This window comes from Hyla sarda, chromosome 3, assembly GCF_029499605.1.
Source record: "Hyla sarda isolate aHylSar1 chromosome 3, aHylSar1.hap1, whole genome shotgun sequence".
Classification (NCBI taxonomy): domain Eukaryota; kingdom Metazoa; phylum Chordata; class Amphibia; order Anura; family Hylidae; genus Hyla; species Hyla sarda.
The window spans coordinates 283,797,507-283,819,187 of NC_079191.1; the positions used below are offsets into that span (position 1 = coordinate 283,797,507).

General features: G+C 43.8%; 1 protein-coding gene across 1 annotated transcript in view; it reads right to left on the minus strand.

Annotated features, from left to right (window-relative positions):
- PLG (plasminogen) overlaps positions 1–21,681 on the minus strand; it is a 131,044-nt gene that overhangs the window by 67,597 nt on the left and 41,766 nt on the right. The window contains exons 11-12 of the mRNA XM_056563615.1: positions 20,919–21,081; positions 5,338–5,459 (exon numbers count right to left, since the gene is read on the minus strand). Coding sequence (XP_056419590.1) covers positions 5,338–5,459; positions 20,919–21,081 — 285 coding nt within the window. The remainder of the gene's footprint in view (positions 1–5,337; positions 5,460–20,918; positions 21,082–21,681) is intronic.

Genomic DNA, 21,681 nt, shown 5'->3' on the forward strand with positions numbered 1-21,681 from the left:
GGAACGGGTCAGGTACGGGAGCCGGGATGCGCATCGCGAGCGGGCGCCTCCTGCGTCGCAAATCGCATCCCGGCTGGGAGTAATATTGCAGCGCACCCGGTCAGCAGGTCTGATCGGGGCGCTGCGAATGAGAGGATGCTGCGAGCGCTCCGGGGAGGAGCGGGGACCCGGAGCGCTTGGCGTAACAGTACCCCCCCCCCCCCCCTTGGGTCTCCCCCTCTTCTTGGAGCCTGGGAACCTGAGGATAAGACTTTTGTCTAGGATGTTGTCCTCAGGTTCCCAAGATCTCTCCTCTGGGCCACAGTTCTCCCAATCCACCAGAAAAAATCTTTTACCTCTGACAATCTTGGAGGCCAGAATCTCCTTCACAGAAAAGACGTCAGAGGAACCGGAAACAGGAGTGGGAGAAACAACTTTGGGAGAGAAGCGGTTAAGGATGAGTGGTTTAAGGAGAGAGACATGGAAGGCATTGGGAATACGGAGAGAAGGAGGAAGAAGGAGTTTGTAAGAGACAGGGTTAATCTGGCACAAGATTTTGAAAGGACCAAGATAGCGTGGTCCCAGTTTGTAACTGGGGACACGAAAGCGGACATACTTAGCGGAGAGCCATACCTTGTCTCCGGGAGCAAAAATGGGGGGAGTTCTTCTTTTTTTATCAGCAAATTTTTTCATCCGGGATGAAGCCTGTAGAAGAGAATTATGGGTTTCTTTCCATATGGTGGAAAGATCACGAGTCACTTCATCCACAGCGGGCAAACCAGAGGGCAAGGGAGTAGGAAGGGGAGGAAGAGGGTGACGGCCGTACACCACGAAAAAATGGGGATTTAGCAGAAGATTCGGAGACTCTGAAGTGGTATGAGAATTCGGCCCATGGTAGAAGATCTGCCCAGTCATCCTGGCGGGAGGAAACAAAATGCCGTAAATAGTCACCCAGGACCTGATTAATTCTTTCTACTTGCCCATTGGATTGGGGATGATAAGAAGAAGAGAAGTTTAATTTGATCTTGAGCTGTTTACAGAGGGCCCTCCAGAATTTAGACACGAATTGGACGCCTCTATCCGAGACGATATGCGTGGGCAAACCGTGAAGGCGAAAAATGTGTATAAAAAATTGCTTTGCCAACTGAGGCGCTGAAGGAAGACCAGGAAGAGGAATAAAATGTGCCATCTTGGAAAATCGATCAACGACCACCCAAACAACTGTGTTGCCACGGCATGAGGGCATGTCCATAATAAAGTCCATACCAATCTGTGACCAAGGCTGTTCAGGAACAGGCAGAGGATGAAGGAGACCAGCAGGCTTCTGGCGAGGAGTCTTATCCCGGGCACAGACAGTACAGGCCCGCACGAAATCAACAACATCAGTCTCCAGAGTCGGCCACCAATAAAATCGAGAGATGAGTTGAAAGGATTTTTTGATGCCCGCATGGCCTGCGAGGTGGGAGGAGTGTCCCCATTTGAGAATCCCGAGACGCTGGCGTGGAGAAACGAAGGTCTTCCCTGGAGGAGTTTGCCTGATGGAAGCTGGAGAAGTGGAGATCAGACAGTCCGGAGAAATGATGTGTTGCGGAGAGGCCTCTACTTCAGAGGCATCAGAAGAACGAGAGAGGGCATCGGCCCTAATGTTCTTGTCAGCAGGGCGAAAATGGATTTCAAAGTTAAAACGGGCAAAGAACAACGACCACCTAGCCTGGCGAGGGTTCAGTCGTTGGGCAGACTGAAGATAGGAGAGATTCTTGTGATCAGAGTATATAATAACTGGATATTTTGATCCCTCCAGCAGGTGCCTCCATTCCTCAAGCGCCAATTTAATGGCCAGTAGTTCTCGATCACCAATGGAGTAGTTTTTCTCCGCCGGAGAGAAGGTCCTAGAAAAAAACCCACAAGTAACAGCATGCCCGGAAGAATTTTTTTTGTAGAAGAACTGCTCCAGCTCCCACTGAGGAGGCATCTACCTCCAATAGAAAGGGTTTAGATGGGTCAGGTCTGGAGAGCACGGGAGCAGAAGAAAAGGCAGACTTGAGATGTTTAAATGCGTCTTCCGCTTGGGGAGACCAGGACTTAGGATTGGCATTTTTCTTGGTTAAAGCCACGATAGGGGCCACAATAGTGGAGAAGTGTGGAATGAATTGTCTGTAATAATTGGCGAACCCCAAAAAACGTTGGATAGCACGGAGTCCGGAGGGGCGTGGCCAATCTAACACGGCAGATAGTTTATCTGGGTCCATTTGTAGTCCCTGGCCAGAGACCAAGTATCCTAGGAAAGGAAGAGATTGACATTCAAAGAGACATTTTTCCGTTTTGGCATAAAGTTGATTGTCCCGAAGTCTCTGAAGAACCATGCGGACATGCTGGCGGTGTTCTTCTAAGTTGGCAGAAAAAATCAGAATATCGTCCAGGTAAACCACAACACAGGTATATAGGAGATCACGAAAAATTTCATTCACAAAGTCTTGGAAGACGGCAGGGGCGTTGCACAGGCCAAAGGGCATGACCAGATACTCAAAGTGTCCATCTCTGGTGTTAAATGCAGTCTTCCATTTGTCCCCCTCCCTGATGCGGATGAGATTATGAGCACCTCTTAAGTCCAGTTTGGTAAAGATGTGGGTGCCTTGTAGGCGATCAAAGAGTTCCGAGATAAGAGGTAAGGGGTAGCGTTTTTTTACCGTGATTTTATTAAGTCCGCGGTAATCAATGCAAGGACGTAGGGAGCCATCTTTTTTGGACACAAAAAAAAATCCAGCTCCGGCAGGAGAGGAGGACTTGCGGATAAACCCCTTTTTTAAATTCTCCTGGATGTACTCCGACATGGCTTGGGTTTCTGGAGCAGACAGAGGATAGATTCTGCCCCGGGGTAGAGTAGTACCCGGGAGGAGGTCAATAGGACAGTCATAAGGCCTGTGAGGAGGCAAAGTCTCTGCTTGCTTTTTGCAAAAAACATCAGCATAGTCCAGATAGGCCTTAGGAAGACCAGATACCGGGGGAACCACAGGGTCACGACTGTGAGTACTGGGAACCGGTTTAAGACAGTCCTTGTGACAAGAAGTACCCCAGTTCTTGATTTCTCCTGTGGACCAATCAAGGGTTGGGGAATGGCGTTGAAGCCACGGTAATCCAAGAAGAATTTCTGAAGTGCAGTTAGAGAGGACCAAAAATTCAATTTTTTCGTGATGGGGTCCGATGCACATTAGGAGAGGTTCCGTGCGGTAACGTACGGTACAGTCCAATCTTTCATTGTTAACAGAATTGATGTAGAGGGGTCTGGCGAGACTGGTCACCGGGATGTTGAACCTGTTGATGAGAGAGGCCAAAACAAAATTTCCTGCAGATCCGGAATCCAAGAAGGCCATAGCAGAGAAGGAGAAGGTAGAAGAAGATATCCGCACAGGCACAGTAAGGCGTGGAGAAGCAGAGTTCACATCAAGAGCTGTCTCACCTTTGTGCGGAGTCAGCGTACGTCTTTCCAGGCGGGGAGGACGGATAGGACAATCCTTCAAGAAATGTTCGGTACCGGCACAGTACAGGCAAAGATTCTCCATGCAGCGTCGTGTCCTCTCTTGAGGTGTCAAGCGAGACCGGTCAACTTGCATAGCCTCCACGGCGGGAGGCACAGGAACGGATTGCAGAGAACCAGAGGAGAGAGGAGCCGGGGAGAGAAACCGCCTCGTGCGAACAGAGTCCATATCCTGGCGGAGCTCCTGACGCCTTTCGGAAAAACGCATGTCAATGCGGGTGGCAAGATGAATAAGTTGATGCAGGTTAGCAGGAATTTCTCGTGCGGCCAGCACATCTTTAATGTTACTGGATAGGCCTTTTTTAAAGGTCGCACAGAGGGCCTCGTTATTCCAGGATAATTCGGAGGCAAGAGTACGGAATTGGATGGCGTACTCGCCAACAGAAGAATTACCCTGGACCAGGTTCAGCAGGGCAGTCTCAGCAGAAGAGGCTCGGGCAGGTTCCTCAAAGACACTTCGAATCTCCGTGAAGAAGGAGTGTACAGAGGCAGTGACAGGGTCATTGCGGTCCCAGAGCGGTGTGGCCCATGACAGAGCTGACTACGAAAGCCACCTTAGACCTTTCAGTAGGAAACTGGTCCGACATCATCTCCAAGTGCAGGGAACATTGCGAAAGAAAGCCACGGCAAAACTTAGAGTCCCCATCAAATTTATCCGGCAAGGATAATCGAAGGCTGGAAGCGGCCACTCGCTGCGGAGGAGGTGCAGGAGCTGGCGGAGGAGAAGATTGCTGGAGCTGTGGTAATAGCTGCTGTAGCATCACGGTCAGTTGAGACAGCTGATGGCCTTGTTGCGCTATCTGTTGCGACTGCTGGGCGACCACTGCGGTGAGGTCGGCGACAACTGGCAGCGGGACTTCAGCGGGATCCATGGCCGGATCTACTGTCACGATTCGGCTGGCAGGAGGTGGATCCTCTGTGCCAGAGAGGGATTGGCGTGGACCGTGTTGGTGGACCGGTTCTAAGTTGCTACTGGTATTCACCAGAGCCCGCCGCAAAGCGGGATGGTCTTGCAGCGGCGGTAGCAACCAGGTCGTATCCACCAGCAACGGCTCAACCTCTCTGACTGCTGAAGATAAGCGCGGTACAAGGGAGTAGACAAGAGCAAGGTCGGACGTAGCAGAAGGTCAGGGCAGGCAGCAAGGATCGTAGTCAGGGGCAACGGCAGGAGGTCTGGAACACAGGCTAGGAACACACAAGGGAACGCTTTCACTGGCACAATGGCAACAAGATCCGGCGAGGGAGTGCAGGGAAAGTGAGGTATAAGTAGGGAGTGCACAGGTGAAAACACTAATTAGGCCTGCTGCGCCAATCAGTGGCGCAGTGGCCCTTTAAATAGCAGAGACCCGGCGCGCGCGCGCCCTAAGGCGCCGGGACAAGACAGACGGGGAACGGGTCAGGTACGGGAGCCGGGATGCGCATCGCGAGCGGGCGCCTCCTGCGTCGCGAATCGCATCCCGGCTGGGAGTAATATTGCAGCGCACCCGGTCAGCAGGTCTGACCGGGGCGCTGCGAATGAGAGGATGCTGCGAGCGCTCCGGGGAGGAGCGGGGACCCGGAGCGCTCGGCGTAACAGTTTGTTTTTAAGATCATATGGTTGTTGTTTTATCAGTCATATAATAATTTATAAACTTTATTTGGCAATATAAAAAATACATTGGGCTTCATGCATTAATACTGCCCACATATCTGGATACCAGATTGTGTGAAAATATATACTATTTAACTTTGATTCTTAAGAAATAATGTGAATATTCATTTCTGGGAACAAGCCATTAGGATAAAATATGTTTCAGTGAATGGTAAGTGACAAATGTATTTACCAACAGGTGTAGCACCACAGCTGGGTATATTACAGTACTCCCATCTTGTTGATTTGTCAGTGGTATAACACCAGGGCATTGACTCTCCATCTGGGTTTCTGCAATAATTCTTTTCAAGATTCCTGAAAATGAAAAAGATTTAAATGTATATATCTTACCAGAAAAATTAAATACAGAAACTGCACAGTAGTCAATCTACTTAGAACTCAACTGATCATTATGATCCTATGCACATAGCTCATCTGGGCATTTGACCAGTTGTAGAATTCGTAATAACACTTTATTAACCCCTAAAGTAATTTATACAAACATAGTCATATTTTACTATGTGCAACTAACCTATGGGCCATAATATATGTGGCCCACATTAAAAAGGGTACTCCGGCGCTTAGACATCTTATCCCCTATCCAAAGTATAGGGGATAAGATGCCTGATCGCGGGGGTCCCGCTGCTGGGGACCCCCGTGATCTTGCACGCCGCACCCCGTTAAATCAGTCCCCGAAGCGTGTTCACACTGGGTCTGATTACTGTCGATCACGAGGCTGGAGCGTTGTGACGTCAAGGCTCCACCCCGAGTGATGTCACGCTCCGCCCCCCTCAATACAAGCCTATGGAAGGGGGCGTGACAGCTGTCACAACGCTCCGGCCCCGTGATCGACAGTAATCAGACCCGGAGTGAACACGCTCCGGGGACTGATTTTAACGGGGTGCGGCGTGCATGATCACGGGGGTCCCAAGCAGCGGGCCCCCCGCTGCCACAGTAGAGAAAAACTGACTCGGAAGAACTTCCCAAAAGGAGTACCAAATAGAACCAGTCCAGGGTTTACATTTTTAAAGAGGCCAACACAAAATATTCTCTTCTATTCCTGAGATGTGAGGGTTTATAGTTTGTATGACAATTCAGGAATCAATCTGATGGGCGTGAACCTAACTTAAGTAAAGAAGTGAATATCAGGTGATGGGTGGGATCATATGATCAGGGCGTGTGAATGTTGTACATTGAGGGAAGTATATGTCTAATACACATCCCAACTGTATAATCCCACCCATTACTTGATATTCACTCCCATCATTAAAATTAGGCTAAGTTCACATTGTCGTTGTGCTCGGTTCCATTAAAATGGGTTAGATTATAACTGACTTCACTGGGTCATCACTGGTTCCAGACAGATTCCATCGACTTAAATGGGGTCCATCTGAGATCCGATAGTTTACCAGAGATTAGCAGAGAGAAAAATAGTGCATGCACAATTTTTTTCTCTGCTAAAATCATCAGAATTGCCAACACAGCTTCAGATAGCGGAGCCTTAGGTTTACTCCCATCTAACTGACTTATCAGACAAACTGTAAACCCTCTTATCTCAGGATCGGAAAGGTGTATCAAGAAACTGTAAAAAGGTATGTGATCGGGGATCCTGAAGTTATTTAATTATAAAGTAATATTAATTTGGAGGTGGTGGGAGCTATTAGAGATGAGCGAACTTACAGTAAATTCAATTCGTCACGAACTTCTCGGCTCGGCAGTTGACGACTTTTCCTGCATAAATTAGTTCAGCTTTTCGGTGCTCCGATGGGCTGGAAAAGGTGGATACAGTCCTAGGAGACTCTTTCCTAGGAATGTATCCACCTTTTCCAGCCCACCGGAGCACCTGAAGGCTGAACTAATTTACGCAGGAAAAGTCATCAACTGCCGAGCCGAGAAGTTCATGACGAATCAAATTTACTGTAAGTTCGCTCATCTCTAGTGGCTATAGGTCCTCTTTAACCCCTTCTCGACCCATGACATACATGTAAGACTTTCCATCTGGGTTTCTGTAATAATTATTTTCAAGATTCCTAACAATGAAATTAATTAATAACATTTTTTAAGATTTCAATAATATATATCTGCTGTCCGTCATTTAACTGATTAACCCCTTCCCGCAGAATGGCATATATAAACGCCGGGTTGTGCAGTGCGTTCGCGCATCCCGGCGTTTATAAATGACATTCAGTTAACCCGGCGATGCGCAGCATCGCACGGGTTAACTGGCAGAAGTCCCGCTGTTTCCAGCAGGGGACAACTTCTGCTTCACCCCCAGGACCATCCATTGATGGCCCTGGTCAGCGATCACTGTGATTGGTCCCTGTGGACCAATCACAGTGATCTGGGGTGAAAGTTCAGATCCCCCGCACTGCCCGCCCCTGGAAGTCGGGCAGAACAAGGGACGATGGCTGCGGGGGCTCGCGGGGACCTGCAGCATAGGGGGGGAACACCAGGGGACCGGCGGCCTTACCTGGCGGGACCGAGGAGCAGCGGCAGGACCGGCCACGTGGACGAGCAGCGACGGGACTGGCAGGTGAGTATATGGTCCTCAGAAGCAGCAGTGAAGATCTTCACTGCTGCTTCTAGGAGTCTAAAAACTACAACTCCCAGCATGCCTAGACAGCCTTTGGCTGTCTGGGCATGCTGGGAGTTGTAGTTTTGCAACATCTGGAGGGCCCCAGTTTGGAGACCATTGTATAATGGTCTCCAATCTGTGCTCTTCCAGCTGTTGCAAAACTACGATTCCCAGCATGCACTGACTGTCCAGGCATGCTGGGAGTTTTAGTTCAGCAACATCTGGCCCTTCAGATGTTGCCGAACTACAACTCCCAGCATGCCCTTCAGCTGTCTGGGCATGCTGGGAGTTGTAGTTTTGCAACAACTGGAGACACACTGGTTGGGAAACATTGTTTCTAACTCAGTGTTTCCTAACCTGTGTGCCTCCAGCTGTTGCAAAACTATAACTCCCAGCATGCACTAACAGACCATGCATGCTGGGAGTTGTAGTTTTGCAACATCTGGAGGGCCCCAGTTTGGAGACCATTGTATAATGGTCTCCAATCTGTGCTCTTCCAGCTGTTGCAAAACTACAACTCCCAGTATGCACTGACTGTCCAGGCATGCTGGGAGTTTTAGTTCAGCAACATCTGGCCCTTCAGATGTTGCCGAACTACAACTCCCAGCATGCTCTTCAGCTGTCTGGGCATGCTGGGAGTTGTAGTTTTGCAACAACTGGAGACACACTGGTTGGGAAACATTGTCTGTTTCTAACTCAGTGTTTCCTAACCTGTGTGCCTCCAGCTGTTACAAAACTATAACTCCCAGCATGCACTAACAGACCATGCATGCTGAGAGTTGTGGTTTTGCAACAGCTGGTGCACCCCCCCCCCCCCCCCTGTGAATGTACAGGGTACATTCACATGGGCGAGGCTTTTACAGTGGGTTTCTCGCATGTTGAGATGCAGCAAATTTTGCGCCGGGAAAATCGCTGTAATCCCCCGCCCATGTGACTGTACCCTAAAAACACTACACTACCACAAAATAAAATTAAAAGTTAAAAACACTACATATACACATACCCCTACACAGCCCCCCTCCCCCAATAAGAACGTCCGGTACGCCACTGTTTCCAAAGCAGAGCCTCCAGCTGTTGAAAAACAACAACTCCCAGTATTGCCGGACAGCCGTTGACTGTCCACGCATGCTGGGAGTTTTGCAACAGCTGGAGGCACCCTGTTTGGGAATCACTGGCGTAGAATACCCCTATGTCCACCCCTATGCAAATCCCTAATTTAGGCCTCAAATGCGCACGGCGCTCTCACTTTGGAGCCCTGTCGTATTTCAAGGCAACAGTTTAGGGTGACATATGGGGTATCGCCGTACTCGGGAGAAATTGCGTTACAAGGTTTGGGGGGCTTTTTCTTCTTTAACCCTTCATGAAAAGGAAATGTTGGGCTCTACACCAGAATGTTAGTGTAAAAAAACACTAACATGCTGATGTTGCCCTATACTTTACATTTTCACAAGAGGTAAAAGGGAAAAAAGCCCCCAAAATTTGTAACGCAATTTCTCCCGACTACGGAGATACCCCATATGTGAGCACAAAGTGCTCTGGGGGCGCACAACAAGGCCCAGAAGGGAGAGCGCACCATGTACATTTGAGATGATTTGCACAGGGGTGGCTGATTGTTACAGCGGTTTTGACAAACGCAAAAAAAAAAACACATGTGACCCCATTTCGGAAACGACACCCCTCACGGAATGTAATGAGGGGTGCAGTGAGAATTTACCCCCCACAGGTGTCTGACGGATCTTTGGAACAGTGGTCCGTGAAGATGAAAACTTGTACAGCCCACTGTTCCAAAGATCTGTCAGACACCAGTGGGGGGCAAATGCTCACTGTACCCCCTGTTACGTTCCTCAAGGGGTCTCGTTTCCAAAATGGTATGCCATGTGTTTTTTTTTTTTGCTGTTCTGGCACCAGAGGGGCTTCCTAAAGGGGATATGCCCCCCGAGCAAAATTTGCTCTCAAAAAGCCAAATATGACTCCTTCTCTTCTGAGCATTGTAGTTCGCCCATAGTGCACTTCAGGTCAACTTATGGGGTACCTCCATACTCAGAAGAGAAGGGGTTACAAATATTGGGGGGTATTTCCTGCTATTAACCCTTGCAAAAATGTGAAATTTGGGGGGAAACACACATTTTAGTGGAAAAAAATGTTTTTTTTTTACATATGCAAAAGTCGTGAAACACCTGTGGGGTAATAAGGCTCACTTTATTCCTTATTACATTCCTCAAGGGGTCTAGTTTCCAAAATGGTATGCCATGTTTTTTTTTTTTGCTGTTCTGGCACCATAGGGGCTTCCTAAATGCGACATGCCCCCCGAGCAAAATTTGCTCTCAAAAAGCCAAATATGACTCCTTCTCTTCTGAGCATTGTACTTCGCCCATAGTGCACTTCAGGTCAACTTATGGGATACCTCCATACTCAGAAGAGAAGGGGTTACAAATATTGGGGGGTATTTCCTGCTATTAACCCTTGGAAAAATTTGAAATTTGGGGGGAAACACACATTTTAGTGAAAAATAATAATTTTTTTTTACATATGCAAAAGTCGTGAAACACCTGTGGGGTATTAAGGCTCACTTTATTCCTTGTTATGTTCCTCAAGGGGTCTAGTTTCCAAAATGGTATGCCATGTGAGGGTTTTTTGCTGTTCTGGCACCATAGGGGCTTCCTAAATGCAACATGCCCCCCAAAAACCATTTCAGAAAAACGTACTCTCCAAAATTCCCTTATCGCTCTTTCCCTTCTGAGCCCTCTACTGCGCCCGCCGAACACTTTACATAGACATATGAGGTATGTGCTTACTCGAGAGAAATCGGGCTACAAATATAAGTATACATTTTCTCCTTTTACCCCTTGTAAAAATTCAAAAATTGGGTCTACAAGAACATGCGAGTGTAAAAAATGAAGATTGTGAATTTTCTCCTTCACTTTGCTTCTATTCCTGTGAAACACCAAAAGGGTTAAAATGATGACTGAATGTCATTTTGAATACTTTGGGGGGTGCAGTTTTTATAATGGGGACTTTTGTGGGGTATTTCTTATATGAAGACCCTTCAAATCCACTTCAAACCTGAACTGGTCCCTGAAAAATAGTGAGTTTGAAAATTTTGTGAAAAATTGGAAAATTGCTGCTGAACTTTGAAGCCCTCTGGTGTCTTCCAAAAGTAAAAACTCGTCACTTTTATGATGCAGACATAAAGTAGACATATTGTATATGTGAATAAAATTTTTTTTTATTTATAATATACATTTTCCTTACAAGCAGAGAGCTTCAAAGTTAGAAAAATGCTAAATTTTCAAATTTTTCATCAAATTTTAGGATTTTTCACAAGGAAAGGATGCAAGTTACCATAAAATTTTACCACTAAGTTAAAGTAGAATATGTCACGAAAAAACAATCTCGGAATCAGAATGATAACTAAAAGCATTCCAGAGTTATTAATGTTTAAAGTGACAGTGGTCAGATGTGAAAAAAACGCTCTGGTCCTTAAGGCCAAAATGGGCTTGGTCCTGAAGGGGTTAAATACTGCATTGCTGTAGTGGGCAGGATAAAGCATTGCACATACAGCACCAGACCTTCACCACTGCATCTAAGAAGAAATTACCATATTTGCAATAAGTCGTATTTCTCCTGAACAGCTGCACCAATTTTCACCGGGTAAGAAGTGTTAAAAACAGGGCCACCTGCACTATCTACCTGTAGATTCAGGCTAGTGCGGGTGAGTCTGCTGTCAGATTCTCTTCAAGGATGGACATTTTACATATTGGCTTTAACTGAAAATACATAGTAGTAATATGCCTCAAATCTATTATTAGGGTACATTTTTAACCCCTTAAGGACCAGGCAAATTTCCACTGAGCGTTTTTTGCACATCTGACCACTGTCACTTTAAGCATTGATAACTCTGGGATGCTTTTACCTTTCATTCTGATTCCGAGACTGTTTTTTAGTGACATATTCTACTTTATGTTAGTGGTAAATTTTTGATGAAAATTCCAAAATTTGATGAAAATGTTTAGCATTTTTCTAACTTTGAAGCTCTCTGCTTGTAAGGAAAATGAATATTCCAAATAAATGATTTCTTGATTCACATATACAATATGTCTACTTTATATTTGCATCATAAAGTTGACATGTTTTTACTTTTGGAAGACATCAGAGGGCTTCAAAGTATAGCAGCAATTTTCCAATTTTTCACAAAATTTTCAAAAGCGGAATTTTTCAGGGACCAGTTCAGCTTTGAAGCGGATTTGAAGGGCCTTCTTATTCAAATACCCCACAAATGACCCCATTATAAAAACTGCACCCCTCAAAGTATTCAAAATGACATTCAGTAAGTGTGTTAACCCTTTAGGTGTTTCACAGGAATAGCAGCAAAGTGAAGGAGAAAATTCAAAATCTTAAATTTTTACACTCGCATGTTCTTGTAAACCCAGTTTTTGAATTTTTACAAGGGGTAAAAGGAGAGAAATCTTCCCAATTTCTCTCCAGTAAGGAAATACCTCATATGTGTATGTCAAGTGTTCGGCGGGCGCAGTACAGGGCTCAGAAGGGAAGGAGCGACAGTGGGATTTTGGAGAGTGAGTTTTTCTGAAATGGTTTTTGGGGGGCATGTCCCATTTAGGAAGCCCCTATGGTGTCAGGACAGCAAAAAAAAAAAACACATGGCATACTATTTTGGAAACTACACCCCTCGAAGGAACGTAACAAGGGGTCTGCTGAGCCTTAAAACCCCACAGGTGTTTGACGACTTTTCGTTAAAGTTGGATGTGTAAATGTTTTTTTTTTTTCACTAAAATGATGGTTTTCCACAAAATTTTACATTTTTACAAGGGGTAATAGGAGAAAATGCCCCCCAAAATTTGTAACCCCCTCTCTTCTGAATATGAAAATACCCCATGTGTGGGCATCAAGTGCACTGCGGGCGCACTACAATGCTCAGAAGAGAAGGAGAAGTATAGGAGAAAAAAGCTGTGATGGCGCTCCCAAGGAAGTAACCCAAGTAGTGGGTATTGATGCAAAATAATTTATTCTTACAGCATAAGAAATCAAAGAAAATAATAAATAAATATAAAGCAAGACGCGTTTCGGGATTCCCAGCTCCCTTTTTCATTTGCAGGTGGATGCTGTATACAGCAACCACCTGCAATTGAAAAAGGGAGCTGTGACTCCCTGCATTACTCTGCGGACTCTCCTCTGGGCTCCGTCCTCACGCTGCTAGCCTGCATACCAAGCTACCGTCACCGGCAAGGAATACTCTACCCCCACCTGGGTACCCACCTGTACCGGCTAAAGACCTACACCACACCCGGCGCTACCTCCGCCTTTTTCCTCCATTTATTGCAGAAGAGAAGGAGTCACATTTGGCTTTTGGAAAGCACATTTTGCTGAAATGGATTTTTGGGGGCATGTCGCATTTAGGAAGCCCCTAAGGTGCCAGAACAGCAAAAAAAAAAAAAAACACATGGCCTACTATTTTGGAAACTACACCCCTCAAGGAGTATGGAAATACCCCATCTGCATAATGGAGGCATTTCCGAATGGACTCGAACCGCCTCCTTGCCATGACCATACTGTAAAGCGGGGTCTGGTAGAAGATGTCCAGTACTGCCTGACACTTGTTTTTTTGACCAGGCCCATATGCAGCAAGAGGCCCCAAAATGTCCTAATTTCTGCTGCATCAATGGCGCACCATCACGATCACCTTGTATCTACGGGTCAGTGGGTCACACTTGACCCGCATCACCGGAATAGCCGAAAATCGCAAGTGTGAATTCACTTGCGATTTTTGGCGATCGCCTACATGGGGGGATTCTGATGACCCCCCTGGGCGTTGGCGAGTGGGGTGCCTGCTGATCGATATCAGCAGTCACCCCGGTCCCCACCGGGCGCACGGCGGGGACTGAAATGCCCACGGGCATGCAGGTACGCCCTTGGTCCTTAAGTACCAGGGATCAAAGTCGTACCTGTACGCCCTTGGTCCTTAAGGGTTTTTTAAAGGGGTACTCTGGTGAAAAACTTTTTTTTTTTAAATCAACTGGTGCCAGAAAGTTAAACAGATTTGTAAATTACCTCTATTAAAAAATCTTAATCCTTCCTGTACTTATTAGCTGCTGAATACTATAGCGGAAATTCTTTTCTTTTTGAAACACAGAACTCTCTGCTGACATCACGAGCACAGTGCTCTCTGCTGACATCTCTGTCCATTTTATGAACTGTTCAGAACAGCATATGTTTGCTATGGGGATTTCCTTTTACCCTGGACAGTTCCTAAAAATGAACAGAGATGTCAGCAGAGAGCACTGTGCTCGTGATTCAGCAGACAGCTCTGTGTTTCAAACGGAAAAGAATTTCCACTGTAGTATTCAGCAGCTAATAAGTGCAGAAAGGATTAACATTTTTTTATAGAAGTAATTTACAAATCTGTTTAACTTTCTGGCACCAGTTGATTTAAAAAAAATATATACATTTTCACCGGAGTACCCCTTTAAGTGTCCAGAAACCACAATCTACATAAGCTAGGATGTAGAGTAGATCTTTGTTATAATTTGCTCCATGTTTCTAGTATGATTTATAATAAGGCTAGGTTCACACTTCGAATAATAATAAGGCTAGGTTCACCACTTTGGAATTGCAGGCAGAAATTCCACTTACTAAAATGTATAGTATAGTGAATGGGTTTCCGTTAGCAAATTTACACTTCGGAATTTGTGAAGTGGAATTTGTGAATGGAAAATCCGCTTGATAATTTCCACCTGAAGAAGTGCGTTGCTCATTGTTCAGGCGGAAATACTCGCGGAACACATTGCAGTCTATTGGAGACTGCAGTGTCCGCGTGGTCCTAGCGCCGACTGATTCAGTCGGCGCTGGCCGCACTCGGAATCTCCGGGTGGAAATTTTCTACCCAGAGATTCCGCAATGTGAACCTAGCCTAAATGTATCAGGCAGTTGGAGGGTTGTAGTTGCCAATTTACCACAGCAGAATATGAGAAAGTAAAAAAAAGAATGGCCCAGATTTACTATTTTATATGCACCAAAATACTGTCTTACATAAATTAGTGCACAATTATTATGAGTTTTAGGTGTTTTGTTTTTTTTACCAGATCTGACAAAAGTAATGTATAAAAGGGTCATGGCTTCAAATAAGGAGGACACGATTCTGGTCTGAATGAATCCAATAGACAGTCTACAGCTGCAGCAGATTGTAATTTAGCTTGAGCCACTAAAAAAATCTGGTGCATTTTGAGTTTTAGTAAATCTTGTCCATCGAGGGAAAGTTACTAAAACTGTCTAATTTTTAAACTGTACCAGATGTATCAGTGACTCAGGAAGTTTTCCCTGTCGAGCTTTAGTTCACCATAAGTTGTCTTCAGGAAGGGTAACACACCATTATTTTGGTGCATTTTTTGGGCACATGGCATAATATTTTAGGCCAAACCCCCTTTCTGTTCATGTCTCTCCCCTTTCCTGGTAGGCTACACTCATTGTCAAGCAAAGTGCATTCTGGTATGTTGGGCATAATAAATGTGGGCCAATGTGATTCAAAATTTTTCTACTGATCTGCAGCATTTCCACAGAAAAATCCACTGGGGCTTTACTGTGTGTTTGCCATTAGGCAACTGTGGGCCTATACCAAGGGCATCAGATTTGAGGGGGGCAACCCTTCTGAGCCATGCACCCCTCCCTTTCCACAGGAGGATTTTAAACTAATAGTGGTTCCTGTATTTACCCAGTCAGAGGCTACATGCCCAGCAGAGGTGGGCATAGTGAGTGTGTAAGGGTCCTATCCAAAGTGAGGCCACCAACATGTGGTGGATGGCGAACACATTTTGATCAAAAAGCTCGCTAAATGCCTTGCATTTTTTGACCAAGAGTGCTGCTGCAACCTTCCTTTTGTATAGTGTTGAGGGGGCAGAACTTCTGTGGGTATAAAATGATAAATACTTCTGCTGGAGCTGTTGCACACAACAAGTACCAATTGTATACAACAAGTAAGGTCCTGTACACGACCGGTATATGAATCCTCTTAGCTTAAAGACAAATATTAAATCACCAGCTGACCAACACCAGTGAAAGAGTTGCCTAAAATTTAAATTTTATTCCTAAATTTCTTTAAAAATTTACAAAGCAAGAATGTGTGTTTAAAGTGCTTGTATACTGGTTTTAGATAGCAAGAAAAAGAGCTGTTAAGATGAAATAGATCAAATTAGGAGTGCTATATTGTTCACACAAAAGCACATCCATGATAGGTATGAACATTCTAGTACGCTCTAAAATAATCACTCCCTTAGTCATCCATTTCTGGTAACCAGTTCACCCAACGCGTTTCTGTCGCCTTCTTCAGTGACATCATCAGGGGAGTATTCAGAACATAAGAGGTTATTAAGAGATTCCCAGGGTACAATAACCCTTATATCATGCATTCATCAGACAGTCACAATTTGCCATTTAGAGTATATAGTACTGTCAGATACACTCTTAATCAAGAAACATGTCAAATTAAAATTAAACTGTACACTCTTGATTAAGAGTGTATCTGACAGTACTACATACACTAAATGGCAAATTGTGACTGTCTGATGAATGCATGTTATTGTACCCTGCGAATCTCTTAATAACCCCTTATGTTCTGAATACTCCCCTGATGACGTCGCTGAAGAAGGTGACAGAAATGCGTTGGGTGAACTGGTCACCAGAAATGGATGACAAAGGGAGCTGTTGTTGCCCTGCTATGGTTAATCCACTAAAAAATGCACCTGCAGAATTGACCTTCTTAATATATTGTGGATTTGTGATTAATTTCACCATGTTCTTAGTATACAGTAGATGTGAAATCCATGGTGATTCTGCAACAAAACCCACATGTAACTCATGTAGTTCTTGCTGCATATTTGTAACTAACCTGAATGAAATAATGTTGATCCATGTGGAATCACTGTAAAGTTATGTTCACAAGGCGGAATTTCAGCTATTCCAGTCAGAAAAGCAGACTGCGTATTTTTTGTAATTTGAGCAGAATTTTAGCTGAATTTCTGTGCTTTCAAAACACAGACTTGGTGGGGCTCAGATTTAATACGGCTCTGAATGGAATTCCACCAAAAATGTATAAGATATAACTTATAATTTTGTGAAATCTGGAATGCGGAATTTCAAAATTCAGCTGTGTAAATGGGACAGTGGAATTCTCATTGGAGACAATGGCCCTGATTAACTATTGTAAACGCGTCCTGTTTTGACGGGTGGTTCACCAGAATTTGCACCCAAAAATGTAAAAACCCGACTAACTCTCCATTTTAGTCAGAAAACCTGAAAACGGGGCCTTGCTGCTGAGGAAAAGGGGGTGTGATCGCTGAAAAGGGGGTATGTCCCCCACATTTTCAAAAGATCCCAACATTTTTACTAAGATTTCCACAGAAAATGTGGGGGATTTAAGCTCTGGAAACAGAGCAGTTGTAAAAAAAAAAAAAAAAAACGTAGGGAAACATTAGTAAATAAAGAGGAAAAATACCTAACAAAACTACTCTCACTGTATAGATAGAAGTGAGGGTGCAGTCCTCAACATATGCCCAGCAACACTAGTGCTTTAAAATACAAGAAACTTGCCCTCCTCTATATGTTTCAGCAGATCCCTGATGTCATCAAGTGCATTCACACACACAGGATCCATTGTGGATATAGAGTGGAAAAATCCACAAGTTTTAGATTTTAGAAAAACAGACTTTTCAAAAATGAGATTAGTCATAAATGAGTCCCTATCAGACTGGAACAAATTACATGGAGTTCAGGAGAAATGGGACTACTTAAAAGACGCTTTATTGAAGGCAACAGAAAATTGCACTAGACTTGTCAGTAAAAGCAGAAAAAGGAAGAGACCACTGTGGTACTCAGCAGAAGTGGCCAAAATCATAAAAAACTAAAAACTAGCATTTAGTAATTATAAAACAACCCAGAGCAATGAAGATAGGGAAATCTACAAGACTAGGCAGAAAGAGGCCAAGCAAGTTATAAGAATTTCTAAAGCACAGGCAGAAGAAAAACTAGCTCAGTCTGTGAAAAAAGGGGATAAGACATTATTCAGATATATAAATGAAAAAAGGAAATCAAAACAAGGAATAACTAAATTAAAAACAAAGGAAGAAAGGTATGTAGAAGAGAATAAGGGGCTAGCCGACTGCCTTAATGAATACTTCTGTTCAGTTTTTACAGAAGAAAAAGAAGGAAAAGGACCTCCATTAGAGAGGAAAACTAAAGAATCGTTTGATGCATGTGTCTTTACAGAGGAAGAGGTTCTACGTTTGCTTTCTAAAGTGAAGACAAATAAATCACAGGGGCCTGATGGGATACACCCAAAATTATTAAAAGAGTTTAGTGGTGAGCTAGCAAAACCGTTAACAGATTTATTTAACCAATCAATGGTAACATGAGCCATCCCGGAAGATTGGAAATTAGCAAATGTTGTGCCCATTCACAAGAAAGGTAGTAAGGAGTAGTGTTGCTCGCGAATATTCGCAATTCGAATATTATTCGCGAATATCGCATATTCGCGAATTCGCGAATTTCGCGAATATAGCGCTATACATTCGTAATTACGAATATTCATTTTTTTTTTTTTCTTCACAGTACACATCACAGTGATCACCCCTCTCTGCTTCCAGCTTGTGTGGTGTAAAGAAGGCTCTAATACTACTGTGTGAGACTGTCGGGCGGAAATTCGCATATGCGAAAATTAGCATATGCTAATTTTCGCATATGCGAATTTGTACGAATGCTAATTTTTAATATGTTAATTTTCGCATATGTTAATTTTCGCATACGCGAATGTTCGCATATGCGAAAATCAAACGAGAATATTACGAATATGCGAATATTCGCGAATATATGACGAATATTCGGCCATATATTCGCGAATATTCGCGAATTCGAATATGGCCTATGCCGCTCAACACTAGTAAGGAGGAATCAAGCAACTATAGGCCAGTAAGTCTGACATCAATAGTGGGGAAATTAATGGATTGTGGAACCTCTAAAATCCCATGGATTGCAAGATGAAAAACAACATGGGTTTACTTCAGGGAGATCATGTCAAACAAATCTTATTGATTTTTTTGACTGGGTGACTAAAATAATAGATGGCGGAGGGGCAGTAGACATCGCATATCTAGATTTTAGTAAGGCTTTTGACACTGTCCCAAATAGAAGACTTATCAATAAACTACATTCATTAAGCTTGGACTCCAATATTGTTGAGTGGAATAGGCAGTGGCTGAGTAACAGACAACAGAGGGTTGTAGTCAATGGAGAATATTCAGAGCAAGGTCTTGTCACCAGTGGGATACCTCAGGGATCTGTACTGGGACCAATATTGTTTAATATCTTCATTAGCGATATTACAGAAGGTCTCGATGGTAAGGTATGTCTTTTTGCTGATGACACAAAGATATGTAACAGGGTTGATGTTCCTGGAGGGATCCGCCAAATGGAAAAGGATTTAGGCAAACTAGAAGAATGGTCAGAACTCTGGCAACTGAAATTTAATGTGGATAAGTGCAAGATAATGCACCTGGGGCGTAAAAACCCTCAGGCAGAATATAGATTATTTGACACAGCCCTTACCTCAGTATCTGAGGAAAGGGATTTAGGAGTAATTATTTCAGAAGACTTAAAGGTAGGAAGACAATGTAATAGAGCAGCAGGAAACGCTAGCAGAATGCTTGGATGTATAGGGAGCAGTATAAGCAGTAGAAAGAGAGAAGTGCTCATGCCGCTGTACAGAACACTCGTGAGACCTCAATTGGAGTATTGTGCGCAGTACAATCTCCAGAATGATATAGATACTCTAGAGAGAGTTCAAAGAAGAGCTACTAAACTAGTACATGGATTGCAGGATAAAACTTACCAGGAAAGGTTAAAGGACCTTAACATGTATAGCTTGGAAAAAAGAAGAGACAGAGGGGATATGATAGAGACTTTTAAATACATAAAGGGAATCAACATGGTAAAGGAGGAGAGCATATTTAAAAGAAGAAAAACTACCACAAGAGGACATAGTTTTAAATTAGAGGGGCAAAGGTTTAAAAGTAATATCAGGAAGTATTACTTTACTGAGAGAGTAGTGGATGCATGGAATAGCCTTCCTGCAGAAGTGGTAGCTGCAAATACAGTGAAGGAGTGGGATAAGCATAAGGCTATCCTTCATATAAGATAGGGCCAGGGACTATTCATAGTATTCAGATTATTGGGCAGACTAGATGGGCCAAATGGTTCTTATCTGCCGGCGCATTCTATGTTTCTATGTTTCTGTGGATATATTCAGTCCTAGTGCTTATGGCAGCATGAGCTGCAAATACCACCCTGCATAAGTTCATAACATGTTGCAATCTGACTTAAACCCTGTATTAATTAGTATCAATAAGTTAATAGGCTTGTGGATGGGCCGCGACATGTCCCACACTTTTTTAATTACTTAAAAGGATTTATTGTATACTTCGAAAATGAAACAGACAGTATAATACCAAAATGAATCATCTCAGGCTGAAGTAAAAAAAAAAATAAATTATTTGAACCCCAGATCAGAACTAGAGATGAACAAACTTACAGTAAATTCGATTCGTCACGAACTTCTCGGCTCGGCAGTTGATGACTTTTCCTGCATAAATTAGTTCAGCTTTCCGGTGCTCCGGTGTGCTGGTAAAGGTGGATACAGTCCTAGGAGACTCTTTCCTAGGAATGTATCCACCTTTTCCAGCCCACCGGAGCACCTGAAGGCCGAACTAATTTACGCAGGAAAAGTCATCAACTGCCTAGCCGAGAAGTTCGTGAAGAATCGAATTTACTGTAAGTTCGCTCATCTCTAATCAGAACCCTTCCGATACTCCGCATTCCCCACTACCTGCTTCACGGGACATAGAGTGCCTCAAAGTGCACTACAGCCTTATACGAGACAATGATTGGGCCTATTTCAGAAAGTGGCAATTGGAGCAGAAGAGGCCCAGGTAATAAGGAATAGTAATTTCTTGCAGCAATGCTCAACACTTTACAGGCCTATCAGGATGTAGTTATCCTCTTTTACAAGCTTTTTGCTGTACCCTATTAGCCAAAAAATTGGCCCATTATGCATGAGCCTCTTAATAATCATAATAGTTATGATATCATTTCCCTTATTTTTTTGCATTTATAGTGCTACACTAAGACATATTAACTCTTACTTGCAGGGATAGTTATCTGGTGTTCTGGCGTGACCATGGGGTTCCTGAGAACTCCAGGACTGACATGTTTTTCCAGATACAGTTATAGCAATGTTTCCTGTGTAGGACTCTCCATTCCCAGATAAGCACTGCAGTCCTGGTGGTGATGCTTGGGTATTTGAAGCTTCAATATGAAAATAAAAGACAAAAAGATCACATATTAAAAAGATTTTGTTAGAAAATGACCGCCTATAGCCTGTTCAGATCCAAACACATTTGCCAAAAGGTCCTCCATTTTCCTGGCCTTGTTTCTCTTGTTTATCATCCATTAAAAGGTAATGTTTTCCATGTTCAATTCATAACTATTTTAAAATAATTGATAAGCAGACCAGCCGGGCACATGGAATAGAGTAGCTTGAAATTGACCACTCCACACTTTTCATATTTTTTGCCTTAGATGAATTTGGATGCATTTACTGTATTTCTGCTTCTTTATTGTTCCATTTATGTAAAATGCAATAAGATCACAGAACAGAAAAGAAAACTAAATTTTTGTGAAATGCTAATTTGTCTAAACGCTGCAAACACAAAACCTGCCATGGAGCCATTGTTCTACTATATACCATTTATAATATGAAAAAAAGAACATCAATTAAGGAAGGGCTTGAAGTAAGAGCCAGCAATGAGTTGTGGCATTTAGGCAGCTCAGTCCTACCTCCTTGAATGAGAATTTATAAGTAAGGTGCATTTTGCTTTTATAACCTAACAGATATCCAATGGTGTC